Genomic DNA, 27672 nt, shown 5'->3' on the forward strand with positions numbered 1-27672 from the left:
ATAAGTTATGGGCATCTTGAAACAATCAATTGATTGTGCTTTCAAAGAGTCATTGTTATTTTAACATTAGTGAATTAAGTGCTTTAAGAAGTCTAGCTTTAGCCGATTTTAAGGCTAAGTGTCAGTCCTCATAATCGGTCAAAGACTATGTTTTCATGTGGAATGTGTATGAATGTGATGTTCAGGAAGACACTACACATAGCGAGCTTTCCATGTGTCCAAATTGGAGTGAAATGAAGTAGAACTGCGACTTGCAGATGTTCTCAAAAGAACGAGTTTAGGAACTACACTGGAATTGGGGAGGATGGAAGAGCTTCGTTCTTTAACATAATTGGAAGGAGAGCCCGAACGACGGACCCTTACTCAGAAGAGACGAGGCTATTTTACAGCGGATTGTTGTCTTTTATTTTTGTGATAATATATTAATCACCATTTTGAACACTCAGACGCCCAACTGCTGACTACTAAACTACGATTTTATAAAACAAAGTCGAGTAATTAGTTGTTATAATGGAACTGATTTGTATATCTGCTCCCGTGGCTATAATAAATAACCTCAACTCCAACAAGACCATAGACCCAAAATCACAACACTATCGTCTTTACTATAATTCTTCAAAAATGTATATTATGACAGTTTCACATTGGCTACACGGTCGCCCAAAAAGTTAAATTGTCTGTGATCCTCTAGCCATAGCAAAATCCCAGTCGTCACAGTATTATGACTGTTGTTGACAAAAAATAATACACCTCATTTTGGAATAGTTTATAAATATGTTTTTTTTTCTGTAGTATCTGAATATGTAGATGAATACTCATACCCTTTTATTAGTGGGCTAAATAAATGTATGACAAACTTTATTTCATCTCTTTGGTGTTTTTCTCTCGTTCTTCCGAGAATCTCACGTGAAAACAGCTTTCGCTGTGATACGGATTTTCTGAAAGGATTTGAAATAATATTGGGAAAGCGTACTACATATTTTCCAACAGCGAGATGGTCTAACGAAAACATATTTTAGTAAAAGAATTCTTTACAGTATACTTACTGCTTTGAAACAGTGTGAACATCTTTGACGAAGTCAATATTTATTTACTCATATGAACCGAAAATAGATATTTATAGGTAAGTGAAAAAATACACTACTGCAGAAATTTACTGTGGCTCTTGTGTTTTGTTTACTAAAGGGTTCGAATAATAGATTTTGTTGATGTTTTCATTCAGCGTAAACCTATGATATTTTTGATTGATTTTCGGACGTGTATTCTAACATATCACATAAGAGCTTAAAAAGAGCTACACGTGATAAATATATCACATTTAACGCTTTATGTATTCAGGCAGTTAATTATTACAATAAGTTTACCGCCTGAACTGTCAAAAAGATAGTCTTTTAACAGCATCTCTCTTGGATGTGTTAACTTTTAGAGCGAAATGTAAGTTCTGACTGTTCTGAAAAATAATTACGTCACGGCTGCCTCCTTAATTTGTAGTTCCCCGCGAGCTGTCAAATATCGAGTGTCTAGTAGCAGCTAGTAGTAACATAATATTTGTCTTAGTACATGCTGCGTTCGCAATGACAGGGCTAGTAAAATTGTAGGTTATGTTGTTATGTTTGACGTTCCAATACAAATTGTTGGGTTCGGATGTATTCGCCAGCACGAACATACCCGAATTTAACCGACATGTCTACCAACCTAAATTTTCACCGTATTACGAATAACTAATTATTGTAGATAACCAATGAAAATAACGGAAACGTGCTAAAGTGCTAACTCTTTAGCTGCGCAGGCTTAGAATACGATTAGTCTAATAGAATAATCATTTGCCAATTAATTTATGGTTTGAAGAGTTTTTTAAATAATTTCGGCTGCTCTCCGCTGTAAGGCTTTGCGCATACACAATCGCGATGTCACTATATTTATGTAGTTTTCTCAAAGTATGTGTGTTTGTGAGTGTTTTACTACTTAAATACTGTTTCACCACACTATTCTCAGTGAGCCTCATGTTATATTGTAGTGATCGAAAGAAAAGACAATATCAAAAGATTGCCGAAAATCGTGTGACGTCATTTATGCGTATACATAAAATTGTATGCACGTATGAAACATATAGCCGTATAGCTTTGCGATCAAATTGATGTCTAACTAAAGCACTTTAAAATACACAAGAAGAAAATAGGTAGGTAAGTAGGTAAATTAGAGATACAATCATATCGTATATTATAATATATTGATATAGAATTCTGAATGATTCAAAAGTAGGTTAGCAAGTAGGTGCTTGTAAGAATTAAGTCGTACCTATCAAATATCAACTTAATTTTCTTATTGTATCTAATAAAATTGGAACATCACTGTCTGCAAACAAATGTCGCATCTAACTAATTTTGTAAGATAGGTACCTGCGTACAACTTACTTCACGGTGAAATTCTCCACGAACAACGCATTTTTTAATATTTCAATGCTATATGGCTATCTCTTTCCGATACAACAACTCACGGTGAACTGCGCTACGGCGAATTGCATATGTTCAAAAAACATGTAACCTATTTATGGACGACCCAGCCTCACCGGCAAAGTTATTTTTTCCAATTTAAACCAGGCATTGCGAAGATATCGTGCAAACTGATTGATATTTAAAAAAAATAACAACAGAGGAGGCAGTGCTGAGAAATCATGTTTCATGACTTACCTTTTTATATCGGCCTTTCACGCAGCAAACAGTATTTATATATTAGATTTAATACGAACCCCGAAAGAAAATCACGTGGTGTGTGCCGGGAATAATTCGCCAGGGTTGCCGCCGGGAAAGGGCAGATTATTTTCACTTGGCCGAGTCGCGGTGAGCGCCCGCCGACTGAATGTTCCACTAACTGTGAACCACCCCCGCCCCCATCACCCACCGACCTACTCGACACATCCCCACTAGCTTCCCGCAATTTATAATATTAGGTATATTATCATTCTATAATCCCCACTATCACTTGTCGTTTTAAATCTCATTCTCGGTTGATAAAGTTTGTGGGCAGTGTTGCTTAGATCCTGTTGATACGTGGTTAACCTTTTCTTTTCCGTGTTGTGGCCGGCCATGTTTGTTGTCTGAAATAGAACACCTAAAGGCCGACCTCTGAGGACAGCTAAAAAATATTATAATAATGAATTGTATACTTCTTGCAACTCGAGGTTTTTAATTCATGTATTTGGCATTTTATTTATTTAATGAACTTACAAAAAAATAGATGCATGATGATATTATACTACCGATAGATAACTTGAAAAATCTTGTTTATATAACATTTGGTCGGTCATTCATGGCTGATGATCGTGACCACCCAGATATTCAGCCATCTTCTGAGCGACTAAGACTCTTCACCCCTCGCGGTCCTCTGCTTCTCTCAGAGCAGGGTGAATACTGCGCTCAATAAGCTCCTTCATTTAGTCGCTTTAACGCTCTTCCTCCGCTTCGCCTTCCCCAAACTACAGGCTACCCAAAACCACTAGTCCATGTTACCCAGTCCACGCCGAATAATATGTTCAAATAACTGCAGAATGCGTCTCGGACATATTGTCGAAAGACGTTCCGTTATCTGGAGTCTCCGGATAATTGACTAGTTCGTCCTTTTTCCGGCACCAAATTTCGATTTTCATGGCTATTGAAATTCCACGATCCTTCTATATAGTAGAACGGCGTGTCATCGCATTTTTTCGTAAACTTAGCAAATACAAATAGTTCAAAATTAATTTTGAAATAATCTTGACGTTCATTTTATTGCCTTGATTGAAATATTTGATATCGAATAATATATTCTAGTTATTAGATAATATCTGCAAGTTTAGTAGCTCGGAAACTTTGTGGTAATGGCCGTCGCAGGGCAAGCGAAAGACATATTGTGGATGAGTGTCATTCGGTTAGCTAGGATTTTTAAATAAGTATAGGTACACAGTGGTGCACCCAGAGGGGGGGGGGGGGGGCAAGGGGCCTATAAGTACCCTTAATTTGAACTAAAACACAATTTGAAAAACGTTAATGAAGTGTTTCACACTGCATATAATCTTAGCGGTAGGTAGGGGGCCCGCCAAATATCCTAGCCTGAGGGCCCGTTTCAGGATGTGGGGACCATGGTATAGGTACACCGAGTGCAATAGACAAAAGACCGATAAACGAGAAATTAAGCTGTGAAAAAGAGTTATGGGACTAATTTACATTCTCCTCCTTGCCCCCCCCCTATATTAAATCCTGGGTGCGCCACTGTAGGTACATGTTTTTAAAGCTTTTTGAGTTATATTATAGTATAGCTAGTATATTATTTTCAATGAAAAATACTATATTCTGTAATCTTGTGTATGTACCTACTTGTATGTTCAGTCTTGGATAAAAAACAATGAAATTTTTCCCGTGCATTCTGTTATACCTAATTGGGGCTAATGTTTTCGTGAAACAAAATGAATTCGGGACTTCTGTAGGGATGTCTGTGAACTTCGTGAACACGTTTTCATATTAAATTTAATGGAAGAAGTTTAATTTTCATAAGTAAGATTTTTTTTTTATATACTTAACATATTTTTATAAGTTGTTCGCCTGTATATAATATGTGTTTAACAATAACATGAAATTAGGATGAGGAAAGGAGTATAGCCTGTATAACCCGTATTCTTTGTGGGAAAGTTATTTGTGTCATTACGATGCCCTATATTTTCTCTATTCATTCTAATATTGAGGATACCCATATTTCGTTTCATAAGATAAATAAATCCGTATTATTGCGTTTTTTTAAATTATTCTTTCGCCAATACCTATACGATAAAATTTAGTACCTACCTATGTAAAACTTTCTATTGAAGTTTACAATACGACCACTTTGTGATTAGTAATCGCCATGCTATAATAATATATCATGAGACCAATGTTGCAATGATAATATGAAAAAAGTGTAAATGTGGAATTAGTCTTTTCAATTCTTCGAATATTCATGTAGGTATGGATACACTTTAATGAAATCGTCTAACCTAAAAATGGCGATCGTAATTACCTAGCGCTAGTGTTAGAGCAGGGGTACTCAACTTATGGGTCGCCACCTAAAATAAAGTCGCTTGACATATTGAGTTTGTCGCATTTTCAACATTTTTTTGACATAATACATAGCATAGTACGATACATGACAAAACATTTATGTACACACTCTACTAACATAATTTAAATTCACTTTTAGGTTAGACTTTTTATTGAAACTGAAAAACTCTCGGCTTTAGTTTAGCCGGACAAAAACTATGGTCTAAGAAACTAGTCTAAGAAATATTCGATAGATTTTTTTCTTCTTGGTTCGCGAAACCAAAGCTATTATATCATAATCTAGGTCGCGGCCCAGAAAGGTTAAGCAACCCTGTGTTGGAGTAAAGTATTTATTTATTTTTCTATCGGCATCATCAACACCTGCTGGCGCGTGTTTTAAGATTGTTTGTTTTGTTTGCCGCGTAAGTTTTTACATACATATAAAATTAGGTACTATTTAATTATCTATCGACATACTTCGATTCCCCATTTTAATAAAGAAACAACCCAAAATTTCAACGTTTTAGAAAGGTCGCCTCTTTACAATTCAGCAAAAAAAATCAAAAATTTCTTCAATATGTCATAAAATCGAAAAACCCTTTCTGAGATTTATCATTAATTCAGTTATATTCTGGGATTTCTGGGTTGATTCCTTATTAAATTGTAAAATTTTATTGTGCATTGCTGAATTCCACTAAACTAAATATAAAAAACATACATTTTCCTCAAAATTAATTCTTTAAAATTAAAACGAGAATTTCTGCAAAAAATTCAAACGCTATCTTGGAACAAGGTTTTTTGAGCTGTTTCCATATTGATCCTATGGTATCGATTTAGACAGTCACATTACATAATGGAAATAAAAATAACGACAACGTGCAGAAAGTACCTAATGGTAGATTGATGTCGCTTAATGTTTCTATCTGGAAATCAGTGTATATATTACTACAGATTTCAGATAGATAGCATAGCACCTCTAACAAAAAAGTTTGTTGTTTTTCTCGAAAAATCGACGATCTTACGGTTGAAGTACCGGGCCGCTCCCATGCTTAGTAGAATCTAGAATTACCGCATTAACACCGATCAGTGTATCGAATTTTAAGTCTCTGTTTACATGGTAAATAAGTTACTTATTTCCCTACTGTAGGTGAAATTTAATATTACATAGAGCCCGAGCGAAATAAATTTTTAAGTAGGTACTTAATTATGACACTGGATCGACGGGTCGCAGCGACTCGCAGTTGAGTATATCCACCAGAGATTATTGCTGCAAGTGAGGCGTTTGTATTTCGACATGAAGAATATATGCGGGGAACGTGCGGTGGAAGCGCTGGAAGAGCGCAATTCAGTGGAAACAGCCAGCTGTGGGTTTATGAACTAAGAAGCGAGTTTTATCACCCGGACAATGCACGCTACGACGGGTGTGCGGACGTGCCATAGAAATGATATGGAAAATATAGCTCGCAGGATTTTGGTTACCATCAGTGGACGGTGTCGGTGTCATTAATGATCGTGTCTTTTTATTTCGCGCGTCGTAATGTCCACCTTAAGGTAGCTTATTATGGATATTTTTAACAGTCCATTACGAATACAGTGCATTAGCCATTCGCTCAACCCTTTGAGCCCATGATCTGGATCCGAAAAGATTCACATTGATATTATAGAGTGTTGGGTAATACTTATTGCACATAATAGTATAGCAACGATAGGTATGGTACAGCTTTTAACCCTTGGTGTTTTCAGAGAATCATGTACGCTTTCCTGGTTTTCATCCGAATCGCGGGTTATTATTACACCGCTCGGAAATGTAATTCATTAATAATTAGCGTTAATTGTTTTGCTTGGTTACATGTTACATGCGCGTTTAGGGAACGACAATCCGCCCAATATTGCGTGAAATTTCAAGTAATATTGTACCACATAACCTCAGCATTCATTACTATTATTTCGATGGTGCAGATCACAAACCTTCTTAGTCAAAAAATGGGATTTTACAGGGGAAGGTTTAAACTGATTTATTTGATAATGTGAGACTTTTATTAAAAAAAAAATATCCAAAGTCTAATGTTTTTGTATTTTTTAATGATTGTATAACTTTATTTATAACTAATATAAACCGTATTACATTTATCATGACATAGAAGTATTGTGCACTCAGATTTGTTGAAATATTTGACAAAGGAGGTTTTCCTTTACATTACATTATATGAGAAAAGTAAATTAGTTTTATTTAAAAAATAATGAAACAGTTTGTGTGACATACGAGTTAAATATTGAATGTCTGCATAATTAATAATTATTAATGTATATTTAACTAATGTACATGTTTATAAATAATCAATGGAATCAAACCCGACATTGTTATGTATGAAGCTCTTTTAAAATTCTAACATATTTAAATTATAAATGTGGTAAAGAGTGATAAAAATGGTGACAGTCCCTTGGAATAACACATTTTAGTTCCTGAAGGTGCTTGAACTTGTTGGCCGATATTTTTTCTTGAACCGTGCAATCTTGGATAAACAATTGGAACTGTTATGATCTTCGGTCATCTCGGTAGCTCTTTAAGATCATGACTAAAATTAATTGTGTATCCTTACTGGATTTTCCCATTTGGAAGGTAAGCCAAGTGACACACAACGTTAACAATTGGATCCCCGTTTTTGTTTCTGGGTCTTAGCAATGTGTACCGAAGTCACTAGTACATTATAGTTAAGTAAAACATCATGAGTTACATAGTGCGCACTATAAGGAAATGACATATTCATGGCTTTTTATGTAGCCACTGCATAATCAGATGGCAGATAAATTTCCCTGTTCTTCAATTTTCTTTCGATTGCAGCATTTACAGAATCTCTTTCCATTTACGTGTGCCCAACCTCCAAGTATTTTTGAGTAGGTACCTAATCTCGAATTGATATTTTACTGTCAATCAAGGAGTGCATTAACTTTGCAAGAATATTGTTCTTATTTTGATACACGCACCCATCGCTCAATATTTAAATGGACTGATTTCTAAATTAATATGAGGTTCGTTGGGTGATTAATCAAGAGATGTAAATGTCGGAGCTTCTAAGTCTTCTTATAAGTGAACTTCATCAAATGTGACAATATGACTGTGACAATGCCTTATGTATTTGATATTTCATTACATCTATCTTTGTAAACTCGATAAAGGCCCATTTTCTAACGAAACATTGGTTCAAGAAAGAGTCTTAATGGATCCCTACGGCAGTAATGTGACTCCATTCTTGGTAGTGAATCGATAAATTCTGCAGCATATCTTTTCTTAGAATCAACATTTCGCTCGTTGTCCTTGCATTGCTGGTTTTGGTAATCCGTAAATGGCATTCTTAGCCCAATTTCTAGCACTCTAAACTCGTATGGCGAAAGTATTACAGAACATTTATAGGCAAACTTCTTTTCTTTTCTCGTTTATCTTTAAGTGGTAGTGATAGGTATACTCCCTTCTACCTCCAGAGGTCTTACATAGCTTCTGATTGGGGTCTATACAATCTATTAGTAAAGAAACGTATGATTTTCTCTGTGGCCATTACATATCCAACCAAAAGTGGTCGAAATTCACGGGTTTATTGATATTTGAATTGCTTTTTGGGATTGGGATTGCTTTTCTGATGAAACACATGCTTGTGAGATGCAACGTGGACCAAGCTTTCGTTTGTTTTTTTTTTACAGTATGTTTTTTTACTAATATTGTCTTTAACTCTGTCCGGATATTCCTGTTCTTTCACTCTATTATTTGCAGATATATTTCGTTTCCATGCACTTTGCTTTTGTTTCTCTTTACATCATTGATATGCCTTCTTATTATCTCAGTCGATAGAAAATTTTCATTATCTTGAACAGAATCTGAAAGTATAGGTTTATACATATCGAAAATTCTTGATTTTTATTTGCTTCCAATGCTAATCGCATGATCTTTCTACTCCAGGAACTCATTTTTTGGGTTTATATTATCAAAAACGTAAACCTAAAACCCATGTATCTCTAATAAATCTTTTTGTATACAGTTTTGCTTGTAAAACTTGACTGATAGCTTCATACAATGAACTGATATAGAAGCAATGTGCAGCAACTTCACATCGCTGTGGTAACATGTATTCACAAAACTCCTAACTCACGTCGTTTAGGAGGTTTGTGCAGCATAATACGATGAACATGACATAGGAGTTTTAATTAAAAGATCAATAAACTGGGCTATATTTCTCTTTGACATAGGAGGTAAAGTTCAACAGATCCGTTAAATTTTTGTTGATTTTTTGATACCATAAAGTCAAAATCGAAAAATTTGACATAGAAGGTTTGTGATCTGCACCATCGATTTGTGACTACTATTTTCAGTCGACACGCTGCGAAATATTGCGCGAAATTTTCAACCTTACGCCGTTATTCAAGAATTATTTTAATAATGGTCTTTTTCAACTGTCCGCCACCATGTGCTGTAGGCAAATGAAGATTGGGATGGAGAGGAGAGGAGAGGGGTCTTGTAACGTTTTGTTTTTAAAAACAAACCACATAAGCGTGAAGTTCGATAGTTTTAAACAAAAAATATGACGCTAGTTAGAGCGACGCCGAGCGAGAAAAAACAATGCGATAGGCTTCATGTAAGAGCAGTTGGAATTAATGATAGCAACAATAATTCAATTTAACTTATGGAATTAGTGCGCTGCAGAAGAAATCGCACTCTAGATCAGGGTTTCCCGAACTTTTCCTGTAATGAAACACTTCGTAAATCCTGAAATTTAACGGAACATCTTGTTTATTTTGTAAGGTAGGTAAAAACATATAGGTACCTAATCAATAAAATTAAAATAAATGACAACGCAATAATTATTTATTTCGTAATTAACACATTTAAATATAAAGAATGAAATTCGTAACAAATCAAATATGTTGCAGGTGTTGCAGCTTATAAAACCATTCTAGGTTTTCGCGGAACACCTATTTACGTTCCGCGGAACATAGTTTGGGAAACCCTGCAGAGGATTAGTAGGTAACCATTCAATCAGTCACATTTTTTCTCTTGGCGCTTAGTGACTTATTATTCATTTGATTCCTTAATATGGACGTTATAGGTACTCACTTTACAACTCAGTTTGTTACATTTGTTACTATTTATAGGTGGATTGCCCCTTCATCGTATGCATGACCTATGCCTTCCACACCCCCGACAAACTTTGTTTTATTTTGGACCTGATGAACGGGGGAGACCTTCACTATCACCTCAGTCAGCATGGAGTCTTCAATGAACCAGAAATGAAATTTTATGCAGCAGAAGTTATATTAGGTAATTACATTTTCACAAATCTGTTTGATTCTTGTTAGTTTTTCTGGTTTTTGGCTTGATGGAGATTAGGCGTATCAGATTGTTTTTATCAACATTTAGGAAGTCTCTTTTCAGATTAGAGACTTAGTACTGCAGTCAAAATGCTCTTTTAAATTTGTGCATTTCCTGTATTTTTATTTTTCGAATTATACTCTGACGTATTTCATTTCACATATTATGGATGAATTAGTTTTAGGCTATAACTATTCAATATAATGTAATATATAAATACAATATACTCATAATTGAAACCCTAAGTCCTGTAAGTGTTGAAATAGGTGATGAAATATTTATTATATTGTAATATAAAGATAAGCAAAAAGTTTTAATAAAATTACTATAATAAAATTGTATACATACAAATACGGTTCAATAGTTCTGGTATATAACAACAAATAGTTGGCAAAAAGAGTGGCGGCCAAGGCAAGCTGATAGCCGACCATAGACAATATACAAATTAGCCTCATCTACTTCTTGTAGGATGTTGGTATGGCTATTTACAAAAATGTGTTGTAAAATAATATTGATTTGTTTTTCAGGTTTGGAACACATGCACAGGCGGCATATAGTTTATCGAGACTTAAAACCTGCGAATATATTGTTAGATGAACACGGCCATGTTAGAATATCAGATCTCGGCTTGGCCTGTGATTTTTCAAAAAAGAAGCCACATGCAAGCGTGTAAGTTACTTTCAAAATTTATGTTACAATTACATCTTCTTGCCTTCTTTTACCTGAAATTTAAAGAGTATCAATAAAGTTAATATTAATATAGAAATGACCTACATTTAGCATATTCTGTTATGCATATGCGGTAATTTCTCGAATTTGCTGGTTTTATTTTCAGAGGTACCCACGGTTACATGGCTCCTGAAGTCTTATCGAAAGGAACGGCGTACGACTCCTCAGCCGACTGGTTCAGCTTCGGCTGCATGCTCTACAAACTCCTCAAAGGACACTCCCCCTTCCGCCAACATAAGACTAAGGACAAGCATGAGATTGATAGAATGACCCTCACTATGGTAAACAGAAATCAAAAATGTTCACCATCTGATCCACTCAAAAGAGTTGCTTTCCCCATCACCATCCACTGTGTCTCTACACTCATTATGCAGGTGTATACTATGGCGGAATGAGTGTTATGCGGCCTTCAAAGTAGTTTTGAGAGTGTTTCGGAAGTAACCTCCCAAAACCTTGGTTGGCGTGCATGATTCTTATTCTGATTTAATCTATTATCGTCACACCTTCATCGGAAAAGCTTAACAAAACAAGAGAGAGCCTTACTAAAATTTAGTACTTATTTTACTTTACTACATTGCTTGATTGGTATTTCTGGATTTTTTGGTGTGGTTGCATTGGTAGCCATAGCAACATTGATATTTAGGCGGCTCTCATGGTGCAGTGCGTAAGGCGCCGGCCTTCCATCCGGGAGGTTTGGGTTTGATCCCAGCGAGGACACATTATATTTATGTGATATTTTCAAAACCTGGGTGTTTGTGATTGTTCAAAATTACTAACAACCACCTTGTACGAAAAAGCAAGGACATGGTTAAAAATAATTGATATTTAGTAAATTGCAGAATAAAATTTAAACATGGCGACTTGTTTATTCCTGCTATCTTTGTTAAGACTTTTCAATATGAATAACATACCTACTCGTTTGACATATTTGTGATAGTTCATCTAAATTTTTTGAATATCTGTAATTCATTAGCATTAAAATATGTGGTAACAATGAAGTTAATAATTAACTTATTTAGTGCTGACACCGCCACTGGCGCGTTTGCATTAGTTGGCCATTATATATAATTAACATGATATTTAAATGTGGTAATTAAATATTAATTAACAGGTCAGCAGTGATTGTGTTAATATGTATTCTTTATAAATTTCTGGTATCATTCAAACATATTACAATATCTAATGACCTTGTTACATATAATGCAAAGATTAAATACACCTTTGCATGCAACACTCTCGATAATTCCTTCTAATATGTAGGCTAGTAAGTAAGTAGGCTATAAACACTGATTTGCAATGTAGTAAGTTTCATTTAATCTACTTGTATTTGTTACAGAATGTTGAATTACCTGAAGCCTTTAGTGGCAGCCTTAGAGGTCTGCTGGAAGGCCTTTTACAAAGAGATATCGACAAGAGATTGGGTTGTAAAGGCAATGGGTGAGTTACTATGACTAAAAGTATATTTTAATAAATTCTTTCTTCGTCCATGCCCTTTACATGGAGTATATGGATACCATGTGTCTCATGTGTCATGATACCGGTGTCTCCAAGGAATCTCTGTCGCTTATCAATCTTCTTGCATCTTCCCAGGTTATGCTAGGAACTCGTAGCTTCACTGTATATGACTGCTACTTATGTCAGGCGAATATTTACTCCTACCAGGTGATGGACCAGCTTCAGAGAATCTTATTGACATATTGGAATGTTGCTTACATGAAAATATTAAACTTTGTCAGTCTACAGACTAAGACTACACATTGCAGATAGTGTTGGTTAGTTTTTAAAATTCAATTAAACCCTTCACCATCTGCAATTTGTATTGTTAATTCAATGAAACCAAATAAGTGTGACTGACAAAGTTTAGTGTGCACTTTTTATGTCAGATCTTAACAGCCTACCTTCAGCCTTTGACACTGGCATCTTCCAGGCCAAATTGGGAAATTTTTGTCTAGGCACAGGCTTCTAAAATTATTCTTCTCCTGTCTGACAAATTTCATTTTAAAGAGATAATTTTCTTCAAACCGGATTTGAATGGAAATGACAGATTGACAGACAGAAACACAATGATTGATACAATTTTTTGAAAGTCCGAACTTCTGGATAACCAATTTCGGCCAAATACTTCTCTGTTTGACATGGTTCCTGCGATCTACCATTGCACATGCGTGTTCTATATAGCTTAGTATTCAATATGTAACTGATATGTAAACACAAAATCTAAACATAGTTACGGATGTGAAAAGTTAATATGCGTTTGTAATATGGATATTGGTTTTTTTCAGTGCCGATGAGGTGAAAGACCACCCGTTCTTTGCGGGGATCGACTGGCAACAGGTTTACCACCAAAAGTACACCCCGCCCCTCATTCCTCCCAGAGGAGAAGTGAACGCGGCTGATGCCTTCGATATCGGCTCTTTCGATGAGGAAGATACCAAAGGAATCAAGGTATAAATTTATTAAGTCTTGAGAATAAATGTTACATGTAAATTACATTTTTTTTATGGTGTTAAATGTAATATCTTTCAACCTCAGAGTAATAATATATAGAGAGCGGCTATTGTTCAGCAAAATGAACCGTGTTTCTTGCGTATAACGCACAGTAGAATCTCGATTTTATTATTATCAACTTATCTATGGAACGTTATACGATCATGTTGCTTCTCAGTACGGCTGCCAAATTTAAACACAACATAGTTAACCATATTTTCTACCAAAATAATTAAAAATAATTACCATTAACCCGGCCGGCGCCGATGTCACACACCTTGTACAAATCGGCCAAATTCGCAATGCGCATGTGTATAAATCGATGCCACCACGTCCATATTTATCATACGGGACTGATTTTTTCACGTAAATTTGGCCTGATTTGTCCTTCTCCTGCCACCTATGACATATTTTAAAAGCATTGGTTCTAAATATAAAATAATCACCAAAGTTTCGAACCAATTCGTACGGCCAAGTTTTGCCGGTCGACAGAAATCAGTTTGAACTGCGCGCCGCGACTGCGCAGTATACGACAGACTTTCAACCGAGCGGGCCATTGCGCGGGATTGTATTTATCGCATACAAGTTGAATATTTACCGCAATCGTTGATAAATACTTTTTTTGCTGTCTGGTGTACTTATCACATTAAAACTGGCATGATTAACTATTGAACGTATGATTTTATTTTATCGCGATTTTTAAAATACTTTTTGTACTGTCTACCGTGTCCCATTTTAGTGAATGTGAAAATTAATACTGATATCAATAACTATGGTGTGTGAGTTAAATGGTTTCTGTGATTTGGCGTTTCTTAATACTGTAGTTAAACATTTTAAAAACATTTCATAGTTTTATAGTGCGTAAATATGGAGGAAGAAAATGTGCGTACTAATGAGGAATTGGACTCAGATTATGACATGTCGGAAGAGGAATTGGAACAACATGAGACTGATCATGATGTTGACGATACGGACTCTGACGAGCCAATTGAATTTTTGCGGTCATGGAGAACTGGTCCGTATATTCCAATAGTTCACGAATTCAATGATTGTCGATCTGGCGTGACATCGAACGACTTGGACGAATCCTCTCCCGAATGTCTTTTCTTTGAACATTTTTTGAATAAAAATATAATGTCGGAAATAGTGAACCAAACGAATACATTTTTTAACCATTCGTACAGTGCGGGAGACCTCGGACCGAAATCGCGGTCACACAATTGGACAGACACGTCAGTGCCGGAGTTGTATACATTTTTTGCCGTATCAATGCTGATGACTCGAAATAAGCACACGTCGATAGAGGAACATTGGAGTACCGATCCTTACCTGCATGCAGACATTTTTGGGAAAATAATGGCTAGAAATCGATACCAACTTATTTTACAAATGCTTCATTTTTCTGATCCTAGTGTGACCGCCTCAAATGATAGACTAGCTAAAATTAGATTACTGTTAGAACACACAAGAACAATTTTTAGGGAAACGATGATACCGTATCAGAATCTTTGCATAGGTGAGAGCATAATCGTGTTTAAGGGTAGATTAATTTTTAAACAATTCATTCCTTCCAAAAGACATCGATTTGGAATAAAAATGTTTGTGATGTGTGACGTAATGACAGGATATATTATTGACTTTATAATTTATTGTGGGGAAGGGACTGACATACAAGACAATGAAAATCTCGGTATTTCCGGTGCGGTAGTGACAACGCTAATGAAAGACTATATCGGGAAAGGTCACACCTTATGGTGTGATAACTGGTATTCGAGTCCGGCGCTCTTTAAATACCTTCACTCTCACAAAACGAATGCTTGCGGTACAGTGAGAAAAAATCGTAAAGATATGCCAGAGTTCAGCAAACTGAAAAAGGGAGATACCGAGGCTAAGTACAATAGTCCACTTTTGGCTCTGAAATGGCACGATAGGAGGGATGTTCACATGCTATCCACCCTCCACGATGCATCATTTGGACCAACGGGAAAAGTGAACTATAGAACTGGCGAAAACATTGAAAAACCAAAATGTGTTATAGATTATAACAAAAATATGGGTACGGTAGATAAGTCCGACATGATGCTTAGCAACTTGTCGTGTATGAGAAAATCGATCAAGTGGTATAAAAAGGTCGCATTCCACATGATCGACTTATATTTATTAAATGCTTTTTATTTATATAAATTTATTAAATCTGACAAAAAAACATTGGGCGATTTTCAACTCTGTGTAATAAAACAACTAGTGGACAAATATTGTGTGAGAATTTCAAATGCACCCCTGCCTAAGCCGACAGCGTCAACTAGCGATAATCCCGTACGATTATTGCCCAAAAGTGCAACGGGACATTTGCCAGAATACATTTTACCGACACAAAATACCGATAAGCCTAGAAGAAGATGTTTCGTATGCGGGAATTCTAAAAAAAATCCGAAAAAAACAAAACTCTCTCGCTATATGTGCCCAACGTGTGATGTTGCGTTATGTCTGTCACCTTGCTTTAAAATATATCACACATCTAAAGAATTTTAAAATAGGTTTATTATTGTATTTGTTTTTTTTTTAATATGTGAGTTCGTGTTAATTTATCAATAATATTCAATAAGTGAAGTGTTTGTGTAGTTTAAATATATTAAAAGGGTCCCCTTTATATTTGTTTACGACTCAACCCGAAGACATTAATATGTGATTTATCGATATGCACTTGAAAATTAGTAACGCTCGATTCGTCGGAACGTATGCACAAGTGTCGAAATATTACACACCGCTCAGAGCTCTAACTATTTGCTACAAAATGGCGACTTGCGGTAAGTTCTTTCAAATTTGGATAGCATTCGTTTGTTCGAGTGTTTCTGATATTATAACTGATTTATTACGGTTTTTTAGTGTGTCGAAATTATCTTAATGGCTTTGGGTTCTCGACTGGAGCTGTGACATATTTTTTATTGCTTTTTTTAGTATAGAACAAAGACGATAATGAAATTCATGCGTAGTTATGGTGCGTCATACGATTTTTGAGGCAGGTGCCGGGTTAACTTTATATTTAACACAAAAACAATAAATTTCAGCCACACATGCTCGCAGTTTTTAAATGCATGTAATCTTTCAAATCCAGATTTACTGGCGACATTTACAAAAAATATTTAATTCAGCTGTTGAATTTTTATCTTAATCTAACGCATAGTGTGGAGATATAAGCGTGCCGAGTGCTTACTCACTCGCTCTTATGGTTCGTTTTTGTTCAGGCCTTGCTGTCAACATATTAATGTACCTTCTGAAAAGAATAATTAGAAGGCTTCTAATTTTTTATTATTTTAAAGGCCTGTTTATTATGTCAGCATTATCCTTAAAAAATTGCCTAAAAATATCTTAAAGAACACTGATAATTATTAAAATAATCAACTTGCATTATTCAATATCTATTTATTTAGAGCAAACCACAAAGTTTTATGTTATTTCGTAATTTTCCTCCGATCGTGGCGGAAATGTTATTTCAATATTTTCTCATTGGGTATGAGTTAGAAGTCACCACAATTAATAATGTTTAATCTTTTGATGAAATATTTAAATGTCTTTTGTAGCTTACCGAGGCCGACCAAGAGCTGTACAAGAATTTCCCTCTGGTGATATCGGAGCGGTGGCAAGGCGAAGTGGCCGAGACGGTCTTTGAGACCATCAATCAGGAAGCTGACAAAGTTGAAAACAAGAAAAAGGCGAAGCAAAAGCAGAAATTCGATGCCGATGAAAAAGGTTTCTGTCAAGCATTTCTATAGAATACATAACAAAAATTGCTCCTATAGAATGAGCACATTACAAGTGTGAGAGAATATAATATTAAATATTGTCTTATATATGTATATATTAATATTCTGGCAGATCATGGTGCCAGTGGCGAAGATTGCTTACGAAGCGACTATTTAACATTTAGTGTTTGCCTTAATTTTATGAAATATTAATTATGAGAAATTTCTAATAATAGTGTGTGATTATTAACAAATACTGCGAACCATATTATATTTGTGCAAATTTAATTAGGCACAAGCACACTGTATATAATTTCTATCGAATCTGGACTATTTCGCGTGATTCAAATGTATGAAACCCGGTGGTGACATCTGGTGCTAAAATAACAAATTATCTGCAATTCCTTAGCAAACCGCAAGTGGCCAGACGGTAGCTTCTTGGAGAGACTAATATGGTTTGATTATACAGCTAGAGCTAGAGACAGATAAATAGAGCTTGACATGCTCATTTGGGTTATTTATTATTTTCAAAGCAATTGGATTTGGTGTTAATATGACGTGTTTATTTTGTCACATACATCGCTTACCTCCTTCCAGTAGGCTCTCTTCACTTCTACGGAAGCAGGAGCTGGTGTTTCAAGATATACATGAACAATTAGAGGGATTCATAAAATGTGGGGTGGGTGGGTATAGAGATGTATGTGAAATAATTTTGGGATTCATTCTCACCTACATGTAATACCTTTCTATGAAGTTACAATTAAGCACTTTAAATGTTTGTAATGAATGGACATGACAATCAGTTATGGTAAAATATATCATTGACATTGCAGAGTCGGACTGTATCCTGCACGGGTATGTGAAGAAGTTGGGTGGGCCGTTTGCGTCGGCGTGGCAAACCCGCTACGCCAAGCTATATCCCAACCGTTTGGAACTACACCACCCAGAGGGGTCGACGGGCAGTCGTCCGCCTGAGCTACTCTTCCTGGACGCTGTGCAGGAGGTAGCGAGGGACCTCGCCAGCGTCAAGGGGGAGCAGTCCATCGTGTTGCGCACCAAAGGTGACACCAAGGTCGTGCTCACCAACAGCGTAAGTATACTGAGCCCATCATTTTGACACTTTTTGAGCGGTATAGCAAAATTTGTTGGGCATTCAATAATCCATACTGATTGTTATTTGTATAAAACGATTTAACACAAATAAAAGAAAAAAGAAATTCATTCAGCTCTGTGAGCCGTTCCTAAAAAGTACTTATGTGGATTGGCTTGGTTATTTTCCAGGACGAAATCGGTTTGAAGGAATGGGCGTTATCCCTGCGTTCTGCACACAAATGCTCCCAAGAGCTTTTGTCATCAATGGCAAAGAAGGCAGGCAAAATCTACGGCACCAACGAGGGGGCGCGCGACGCGTCGCAGCCCAACAGTCAGGCGCGGAATGCCAACGGCGCCGCCAACAACAACTAGCAGGAGCCCGCCGCGCCCCTCCCCGTCCGGGGCGCCAAGATGTTCCGCCGCTCCAAGAGCGCCATGCAACTCATCAAGTGAACGGAGCGAGCCTGTCTCCCTCCCTCTCTTTGCGGCGGAACTGCTTTACCGCGGCGGGGTAAATCTCGCTCGCCCGACGTTGCCTGGGCCGCGCCAGCTCGGTTCGAGACGAATCAAACGGATATTCGGTGCGGGGAAGATCAAAATTATTTCCGATCACACTTTTATGTCTACCCTCGGTGAATTGGTGTTTTTAAAAATCGTTTCGACATATTGAACCTTCAGAGAGATTTGTCACAATAATAATATTAATTAATTCGTCAAAATTATAGCTTTTAGACAGACACTAATTTCATTAATATTTTGATATCTTCAAAATATAAATTGTAGGTAAAATAAAATTCTGTCAATCTTTACGAGTTTGACTTGTCGAAACGAAAGTTTTGACGAGTCTGTTGTATGTGCTTCGCAACTCGTTGAAGTATTCTATTCAAACGATAGAATTAACATATTTCACCGAGGAAAATTGAAAAATAAAACGGCAAGTTAACATTGACGGATATAAATAGTGCGCGATACAATACTGTGGAGGGACGGCAGACGTGGATTGGAACTGTCCGCGTTTTGTGAATGTTAAAATATCTGTTGAACTATTCGACTAGCACAAAATAGTTTTAAAATGTATTTTTCTGTTGGTATTTCCCGGGCATAAAGACATATCTGCCGCCAGTTGATGTATAAAATAAAATAATATATTGTGTAGTTTTTTCGTGTCAAATCATCGAGCGGTGTGGGTAGATGCATAGCGTAATAATGATTGTGTAGTGTCATCGACTGTGAAGTTGGTTTCTTTGAATGATAGATGTCTTCACCCGATGTATTTACCATGCTGCCAACTTATCACGAAACGGCCGGGTCATGAATACTATTATATGAAGAAATCAATTTTAGGAATATATGAATGGCGATACTTATGTTTTGTAAAGAATAATTCCATGTAAACGTACAATACCCAGTTGTAGAGGTTCATTTAAAATTTGTGATATAAAATATCAAGAATTTTTTCCCCATTTTTGATGTGAATACCATTTTGTATTTTACGCATTTTTTAAAAATAATTTCCTACTGTCCAGGTGGCAGATTATTACGCGTTAATTCCAATATTTTCTTGCATTCAGTTTATTGTTTATTTATTTGACAATATTTTTGTATATTTCGTTCTGTTTTTATCGATTATATTATTATTTTAATGCATTATTAGGAATTAATAAAAAAAATATTTTTACTCTATTATTGTATTTTATCAAATAAATTCTGATAAATATTTATCGATTAATGCATTTGTTGAAGTATTTTTATGTATTTTATTTTTAGGAGTAGCGTGAAAGTTGTATGTTGTAATATTCTGTTTCGCATGACAAAAATTGTAATCTTTTGTATAATAATAATGTGAAGGATCTATTTTAAAGCGGATCAGACGATTTGAGAAACGCTTGGGAGATTTTGTTTTGCAAAACCGTCATTGAAAATAATATGTCATGGTTTAATAATATTGAACAAATTGCAAAAGTATTTATCGTTATCGACTTAATATTACATGATAAGTTATCGATTAAGTAAATTGAAATTGCTACCACTCTTCGAACCTTCATTATTGGTGTTACTTTTAACTGAATGTTTTATATTAACCTTATTCTGCTGTGTGTTTACCTAGGGCAGTAATATAGTAAGTTCATAATTAATAATGTATAGTGTAACGAAGACTAACTGAAATATATCCATTTTATCATCGTATTATAAAACTTCATTAGTGCAGTGAACCTAGATTTACTGCAAAAATCCTGAAAATGTAAAACAGCAGCAACTGTACAAGTATTTAATCAAAACATGACTTTTATAAATATATTAGTGTTTTTGTGTACCTACTGATTTTATGCCATCGTTGAAATAGATAACTTATTGCGAACATACGATTGAAGTAGGTCACTAGTCTATTATTGACTCTCTGTATGTTTTCAGACTCAAAGAAAAAGCTAATCAATGAGCTGCTTTAAAGATATACTTATTCTTATTTTAAATACTATATTATTGTGTTGTACGTTTTCATTTTGGTTTATGTTCAATGGCCATCTAATAAAAAAAAACATTCTAGCAGTCTCGTTTACTGTTATGGGGTTGTCCATATATGATGTCCCACTATAACGGAAGGAAAGGGTCTGACTTAATGAATGGGTTGGGGGGTTTGCATTGGTTATAGAAAATGTGACATTACATAACTAACAAAATATAGGTCTCATTTTTCGGAGAATAAACATAATATTTCTGGCCACCGTGATGGTTGCTGCACTGGTTTTAAACATAACATCCATTGTGTAATGTAATGTAATGTAAGTGGATGCAACGAGCGAACAGATGATCATGTGTTCCGCAGTTTCCTCGGTCTAACATTCGCAGCTTAGGGCATGGTAAGAGCCTACACTGTCATCTGCTGACCAATCTTACCATTACCGACAATATGATACACCAAAAATATTGAAATCGATCTTTTTCAGTATCAAAAATGTAATGTAATTTAGACAGGGGGTAAAAGATTTTATGGGGAAGGGGAAAATTGTGTGACATCATTTATGGACAACGTCTTATAGCTGAACTGTAGCAATTCCATTTTTTATTACTATGACAATGTTGTTCATGCATATGGTATTTTTTAGCTTTAACCGTATACGTGTCTGCTAGAACAAGCCTGCAGAAGTCAAGATAAATCTAATTTTTTTATAATTTTGTTTATTTCACATACGTATACCACATATAAATTTATTTACATTCTTTTATTTCTCTTCTAATTCAAGATTAGCCATGTATTTCCTTGTGTTACTCGATACTTGAAAATATTTAGTATATCAGTGTAGAGAATGTGTAGGTTGTTAATGTGTTATTAAAAAAATATATTTAAAAATAGTGCAATGGAAGCGTGGCGATGATGAGTTAAATTTGCGAAAAGTTTTGCAAAAGATACAGTTGTAAATATACATGTTTACTTTCTTGTTGGGGGTATTTCAACTCTTTTTGCCTTCGAAAATAGGTATTATCAAATGACACTGAGGGGATATAATATTGTCAAGAGCGTCTGTCTAATATTACACTGTTTTATTAATTTATTATGTACATTCATCTCTGCTACTCACCTATTGCATCAGATATTTATGATAATATTCTAATGTGTAACATAATGATTATCTGCAATTAATTTATCCTGAATGTGAAAGTATTTTTTTTGTATATGGCCACATTATATCAAAACTAGTTTTTAGAAATGCCTTTTTGACATTAATTCTGCACATTGTGTTGATTACATTTTGATATGATATCCGAGTCTTCCTCTAATTGTTATCAACCCTTCAGTCAGATTAAAATGCCACATTTTCATACCGATCTTTAAGCATTTAATACTGAACTGAGTCGCGTACCCCTGGAAGATAAATGTTTATCAATAGATTTAATAGAGCTCATGCAAATGATAGTACCTATGCGTGCATGCGTTGTGTGAGTGTAAATAAGATTTATTTCGATGTATTAACAGTCTATTAAAAATGATTTTTTTATTCAAAATTTTGTTTTAATTTTTACATTACACAGTATACACAAATAAACTCTATTTTTTGAATAGGTGTTATCGGTTCACTAATTGTGAATGCAACATGACAATGACATACTTCATTATACACACACAAATACAGGATTTACTTTATAATAGAAAGGCCTAGTCAGATTATTGAAAAGAGCGGATTTGTGATATTGACGTAGTAGTATTTAGATGCAAGAAATGCTTCAAGAAATCTAACCAATTCCATATCGGCACAAGAGAGGTGAAGTGATCTAACCAACAACAATAAATATCAATTTACAGTAAAACCTTTATATAATGGACTACTGCAGGTGTTCGTTAATGCTGAAAGTCCGTTTCATAATAAAGCAGCTTTTGATTTAAAAAAATGATGAGTAATGTATGAAAAGTTTAATTTCTAGGAAAAGTTACCTATTAGGTATCCGAATAGAAATAAATAAATATTTTTCGGCAATTCTATCAGTCAGTGCACTTGCTTTCGACAATTTTGCATTGAAAAAAATTATCTTGCTTTGTTTAAACTTATGAAGTCTGCAATTTTTTTATAATTAACTTTCCAAAATTACAAAAATAGGTGTAATAATTGAATTTCTTTATCTGATGAATAGTCAAAAAATGTTATTAGATCGTTGAAGGGGCCCATATTTTAAGGGTAAAATTACAATGATGCATTTTAATGTAATTTAAATTTTGTTAATGCTTCCAACATTGTAAACGAACAGCATGGCAATATGACTCGACTTTGAATGCGAGAAAGATGACGTGCTAATCATGCGCAGAACTTTACTTACTAGCTACGAGTCTTGGATTAAAACAAGTATAACATTAAGAGTATGCTTTTAACAATGTTCACATTTGACCAGAAATTTAATAGGTTATATAGAGGTTTTACTGTATTCACATTTTGTAGCTTCCCATACATGAATTTTGATGAAACTTATTGATAGAAATCACTATTATACCGTAATTAATTAAATTATCTGTGTTTTATAAAATTTACTACTCTTATGTGCCTGTATAATCTCCAACTTATATAAAAAGAAATTAGACTTAAAATCTTTACATGGAATACAATTTTCTGTTTAAAAAAGAGAATATTGTAACATTTTTTTTTTTTTTATACAATGAATACCACTAAAATATAATCAGTGTGTTTGGTATAGTTGACTTGTATCGACTAGATAGAAAGCTTTTTATTATTGTAGTATCTTTATCATATATCGATGTGTGATAATTATAAAGGTTACAAAAACATATTAAAATGAATAAAGCAATAATATAAATGCGAACATTTCAACTGCCAATTACTTGTTTTATACTAGCCTAAGTGCTTAGAACCTCTATTTTTTTACTGAGACTCTTCTCTAGATGAAATGAATGTACTGTTTAACGTACTGCTTTACATGCACATCACATCATAGATTTAATATCATCACAGTAACTAATAAATATGCCGTGTTTAGACTAACCTTCCATAATGATATAAGCATAGATGTGTGCTTTTTAATATAAACATTCACAGCCATTTGCAGTATTTGTTTGTCGAACTTAATAGAGAGACACGATCGAAAATCATATCGACTGTTTCGATTCTACATACTCTTATTTATTAATTTTGACACGCTCGACCAGTATGGTTTCCAACATTTTATTAATGACGTAAAGAAAAATAATAAATAATTCCATATTTCTCTAATCTATTTTAATACATTCTAAAACACTTTGTTTCCATATTTTTGATGCAAAATTGAATTTTGTCATGAGTCCTTGAAATGCCAAATTTTTATTTATTATTTAGTGAAATGATTATTTTCATTTGACTGAGTGACTATCTAGACGTATCTACTCATATTATTCCTTATTAATTCGTGTTTATTCTATAGGTAAATAGTTTTTTTTTTCCCATTGTGTCTTTTACAAACACTTGAAATTATAAGTTGCAGTATTTTAATTTGTACTGCTATGTATATCAGTGGCGAAGGGAGATTGTTGGAGTTAGGCAATGGTAGGTACCCAGTAAAGAGTGCTAATACAGTCGTACTTACGGAACTTTCAGTTGAATTTTTTTCATTAATATTTTACTGTTAAAAATAATAAGATACTAAATGCACTTTCGTCCAGCCACGTGATCGATCCCACGACCCACGGCTGCTTCACCAACTCGGCTAATATGAGTGCTGTAAAGATACGTGAAATAAACAACAAGCATCAAGCCAAGAGACCACAGCAAACAGATCAAACTAACAGAAAGATAATACCGCTGTCGGTATACAAATCGTCGCTGTAGGATTGGTTTCCCGAATAGACCAAATATTCAGGAGACGAAAAGCAAATTTCATAATCCTATATTTAAATACATGGAGATATTTAAATTGTTATTTTTACAGCATATGAATGATGTATTCATTACCATTATAAAGTAATTTAAAGAAAGAGGTGGTTCTAGTCCAATTAGATACAAAAAAACATTCTGCATTAAAAGGTCGATTTCGACAAAAACGGATATTCGGAAAACCAATCAAATGTCACTGCGTATTGTTAAATTGGCAATAAATAAAAACGTCATTAACACATTATTACACATTTCTTTACATGTACAGGATGCTAAATGTTAAATAATCATTAGCTATCTTGTCTTATCGTTAAATAATCCCCTAACAAGGAGTCTTCGCCACTGATGTATGTTATTAATATTGATTCATGTTTGGCTGGTATTTGTTTACATACCTATTGTATGGTGTAAAAATTTCTATTCTTTCTTTTGATGTTATAGTTTTATTGACAGTGAAATATACAATTACAACTCAATGTTTATATTATATATTATTATGTAAATTATGTGTATCTTCCAAATTTCTTTGTTTTCATTCGATAAGATATGTTTACTACCCTGTCATGTTCGTGATAAATTATTATTTATAATATATATGTGTGAAATCGTGACTGTTGTATTTAGTATTTAAAGTGTTGTAATATTATCAATTATGTTATGTGTATAATTAATTATCATATGCAGATCCACCTCGTGCAAATCGGTAAATGAATCATCCAAAATTTTCATTAGAATCTTTGTTAATATGTAATAAATTATCCATCTAATTAAATTCAATTCAATTCAAAAACTTGCTTGTTAATATTTGAATTATAACAGTTTTGATATTTTTGAAGAATACAGTGAAAGCTCCGTGTTTTACCATGCATTCCAATAAGTACTATATTGATTGTCGAAACAATTTATATACATAGTACATACATAAATGATGCCAGTTAAACTCTAGTAGAGGGTTAGGGAACCACATTAAGTTTGCTGTAACCTAATAAGGTTGCATAAAAATATCTATTAAATGCAAATTAGTTTATTTTTATTATGTATGTTTCGGTGACCTGTTTTTGTTATTTTTAAAGTTAACTACCTAACCTTATAATGTCTTTATTGTGACTGATTTCTGTTGGAAAGAACTCTGATTATTTGTTTGCAGCATAGATGTAAGCAGTTTCAGATGATCCATTGTTTATGATCTTAAGGTAGGTCTTGATTTTGGATATGTAAAGAATGTTGATTCGCTACAATAAATGGCTGAAAAGCATATCTTTGGTATTTTAAAGTCTTACAGCTTAAGATTACAAAACAAATAATAAAAGAAAAACAATACAATCAATTAAAACTATTTGTTTTGCAAAATTTGAATTCATTTAAAAGGCTGCAGGTTCCCTAACCTTACCTACTGTGGTACAAAGAAATTCATACATATTGTGAATTTAGTTTTATTGTAGTATTTAAGTAAAGTATTTAAACAGCAAATAGAGTTTTTACTGTATTCTATCATAAACAATTAATTCCAATTTCATGTGTTGTAAAAAAAATTCAAAAATTCATTTACCATTTCACGTCAAGTGTCGACTGCTCTCACTGGAACAAAACACCAATCAAGTAAATCTACAGCTATATTCGTAAAAAAAATGTAAAAATAAACTCTAATGGTTTGAATTATGCTGTATATTGACATATTATTATGTACAGCTTTAGCAATATCACTTAGTTTAATATTATTTTGATAGTGAAATTAAACATATTATTATTGTACTCACTCACCATTGCAACCCTCAAAATATTGAAGGAAAATATCTAGTTTGATTTGCACACTCGATTAATGTTAAAGAAAAATCTTTTCTGGACCGAGGTAACAACAGCTGTTACATATGTATTCACAGTGCAAGAGGGTTATCTAAGATAACACCTGTCAAACTAAAATATTCAGGTATTACAGTAGAACTTGACCAGAGCAATGCCACTTTTGTATATTGGCTGTCAAAGTGACGTTTGACTTAGGTACTTACCTAAAAGATTATGTCGCATGTAACTCTAGGATTAAATGATATTCTATAAATATTTATCCTGTTTTTAACGATTTAAGAGTGAAAGGTTACATTAGAATCAATCTGCTTGTATATCTAATATATAGATAAAAAATGTATTTTGCGGGTTACAATGATGATAAATTAACATTATTTTATGTTAGAAAGTCTCATAAAATATCAAATCGTGCATAATATTTTACACCTGAATTAATCGTATTATAATCAAATAGTTTGTATTGAATTATATATATAATACCTATATTTTTTAAATCTTCATTCTGATTTACTTCCAATAGCGATGTATACCAGTCAATGTCAATAAATATTTTTTTAACTAATCTTAACTCATCTTCCTCTATCTGTTATTATTACACGTTTGTCATTGCTAAGTAGCTCTACATGATAGTTGATGGGATGTAAAATGTAATAATATTATACATAGATACTAATGCTATTCTTATCTATGTTACCTATCACCTAATTTTATAACCTATATTAAATTCTATTTAAACTTTGTAACACCCTGTCCTTCACGAGTATTTATGGTAATATATTTTAAAGGTATAATTTTAGTGCGTATATGTCATTTTCTAAATAATATATAGATTCAGTGTTTGTAGCAGATCGTAAACGAATATCATTACTATTGCAATTACTGGCATGTTAACCGTCTCGTGGATATATGAAGTACATAATATTATCAATGAATTCATTTGTCTCTCTAATGATACGTATACATATTTCTTATATAAATTGTATAAATTAGTTGTAGATGCGTATGTACTAATAATAGCATTTTATTTTCTTGACGAAGACAATCCTTACAGTGTTGAGCGG

At 34.1% G+C, this 27672-nt stretch overlaps 1 protein-coding gene across 1 annotated transcript in view; it reads left to right on the top strand.

Annotated features, from left to right (window-relative positions):
* Gprk1 (G protein-coupled receptor kinase 1) overlaps positions 1-20117 on the top strand; it is a 270067-nt gene extending 249950 nt beyond the window's left edge. Inside the window, exons 9-16 of the mRNA XM_085944455.1 lie at positions 10191-10356; positions 10935-11076; positions 11243-11417; positions 12473-12573; positions 13419-13581; positions 17205-17373; positions 18200-18456; positions 18648-20117. Coding sequence (XP_085800581.1) covers positions 10191-10356; positions 10935-11076; positions 11243-11417; positions 12473-12573; positions 13419-13581; positions 17205-17373; positions 18200-18456; positions 18648-18830 — 1356 coding nt within the window. The 3' untranslated portion in view covers positions 18831-20117. The remainder of the gene's footprint in view (positions 1-10190; positions 10357-10934; positions 11077-11242; positions 11418-12472; positions 12574-13418; positions 13582-17204; positions 17374-18199; positions 18457-18647) is intronic.
* Positions 20118-27672: the final 7555 nt, after the last annotated feature.

The sequence above is a fragment of the Rhyacophila brunnea genome, unplaced genomic scaffold, assembly GCF_057557595.1.
Source record: "Rhyacophila brunnea isolate RB1 unplaced genomic scaffold, BYU_Rbru_1.0 scaffold_17, whole genome shotgun sequence".
Lineage (NCBI taxonomy): Eukaryota > Metazoa > Arthropoda > Insecta > Trichoptera > Rhyacophilidae > Rhyacophila > Rhyacophila brunnea.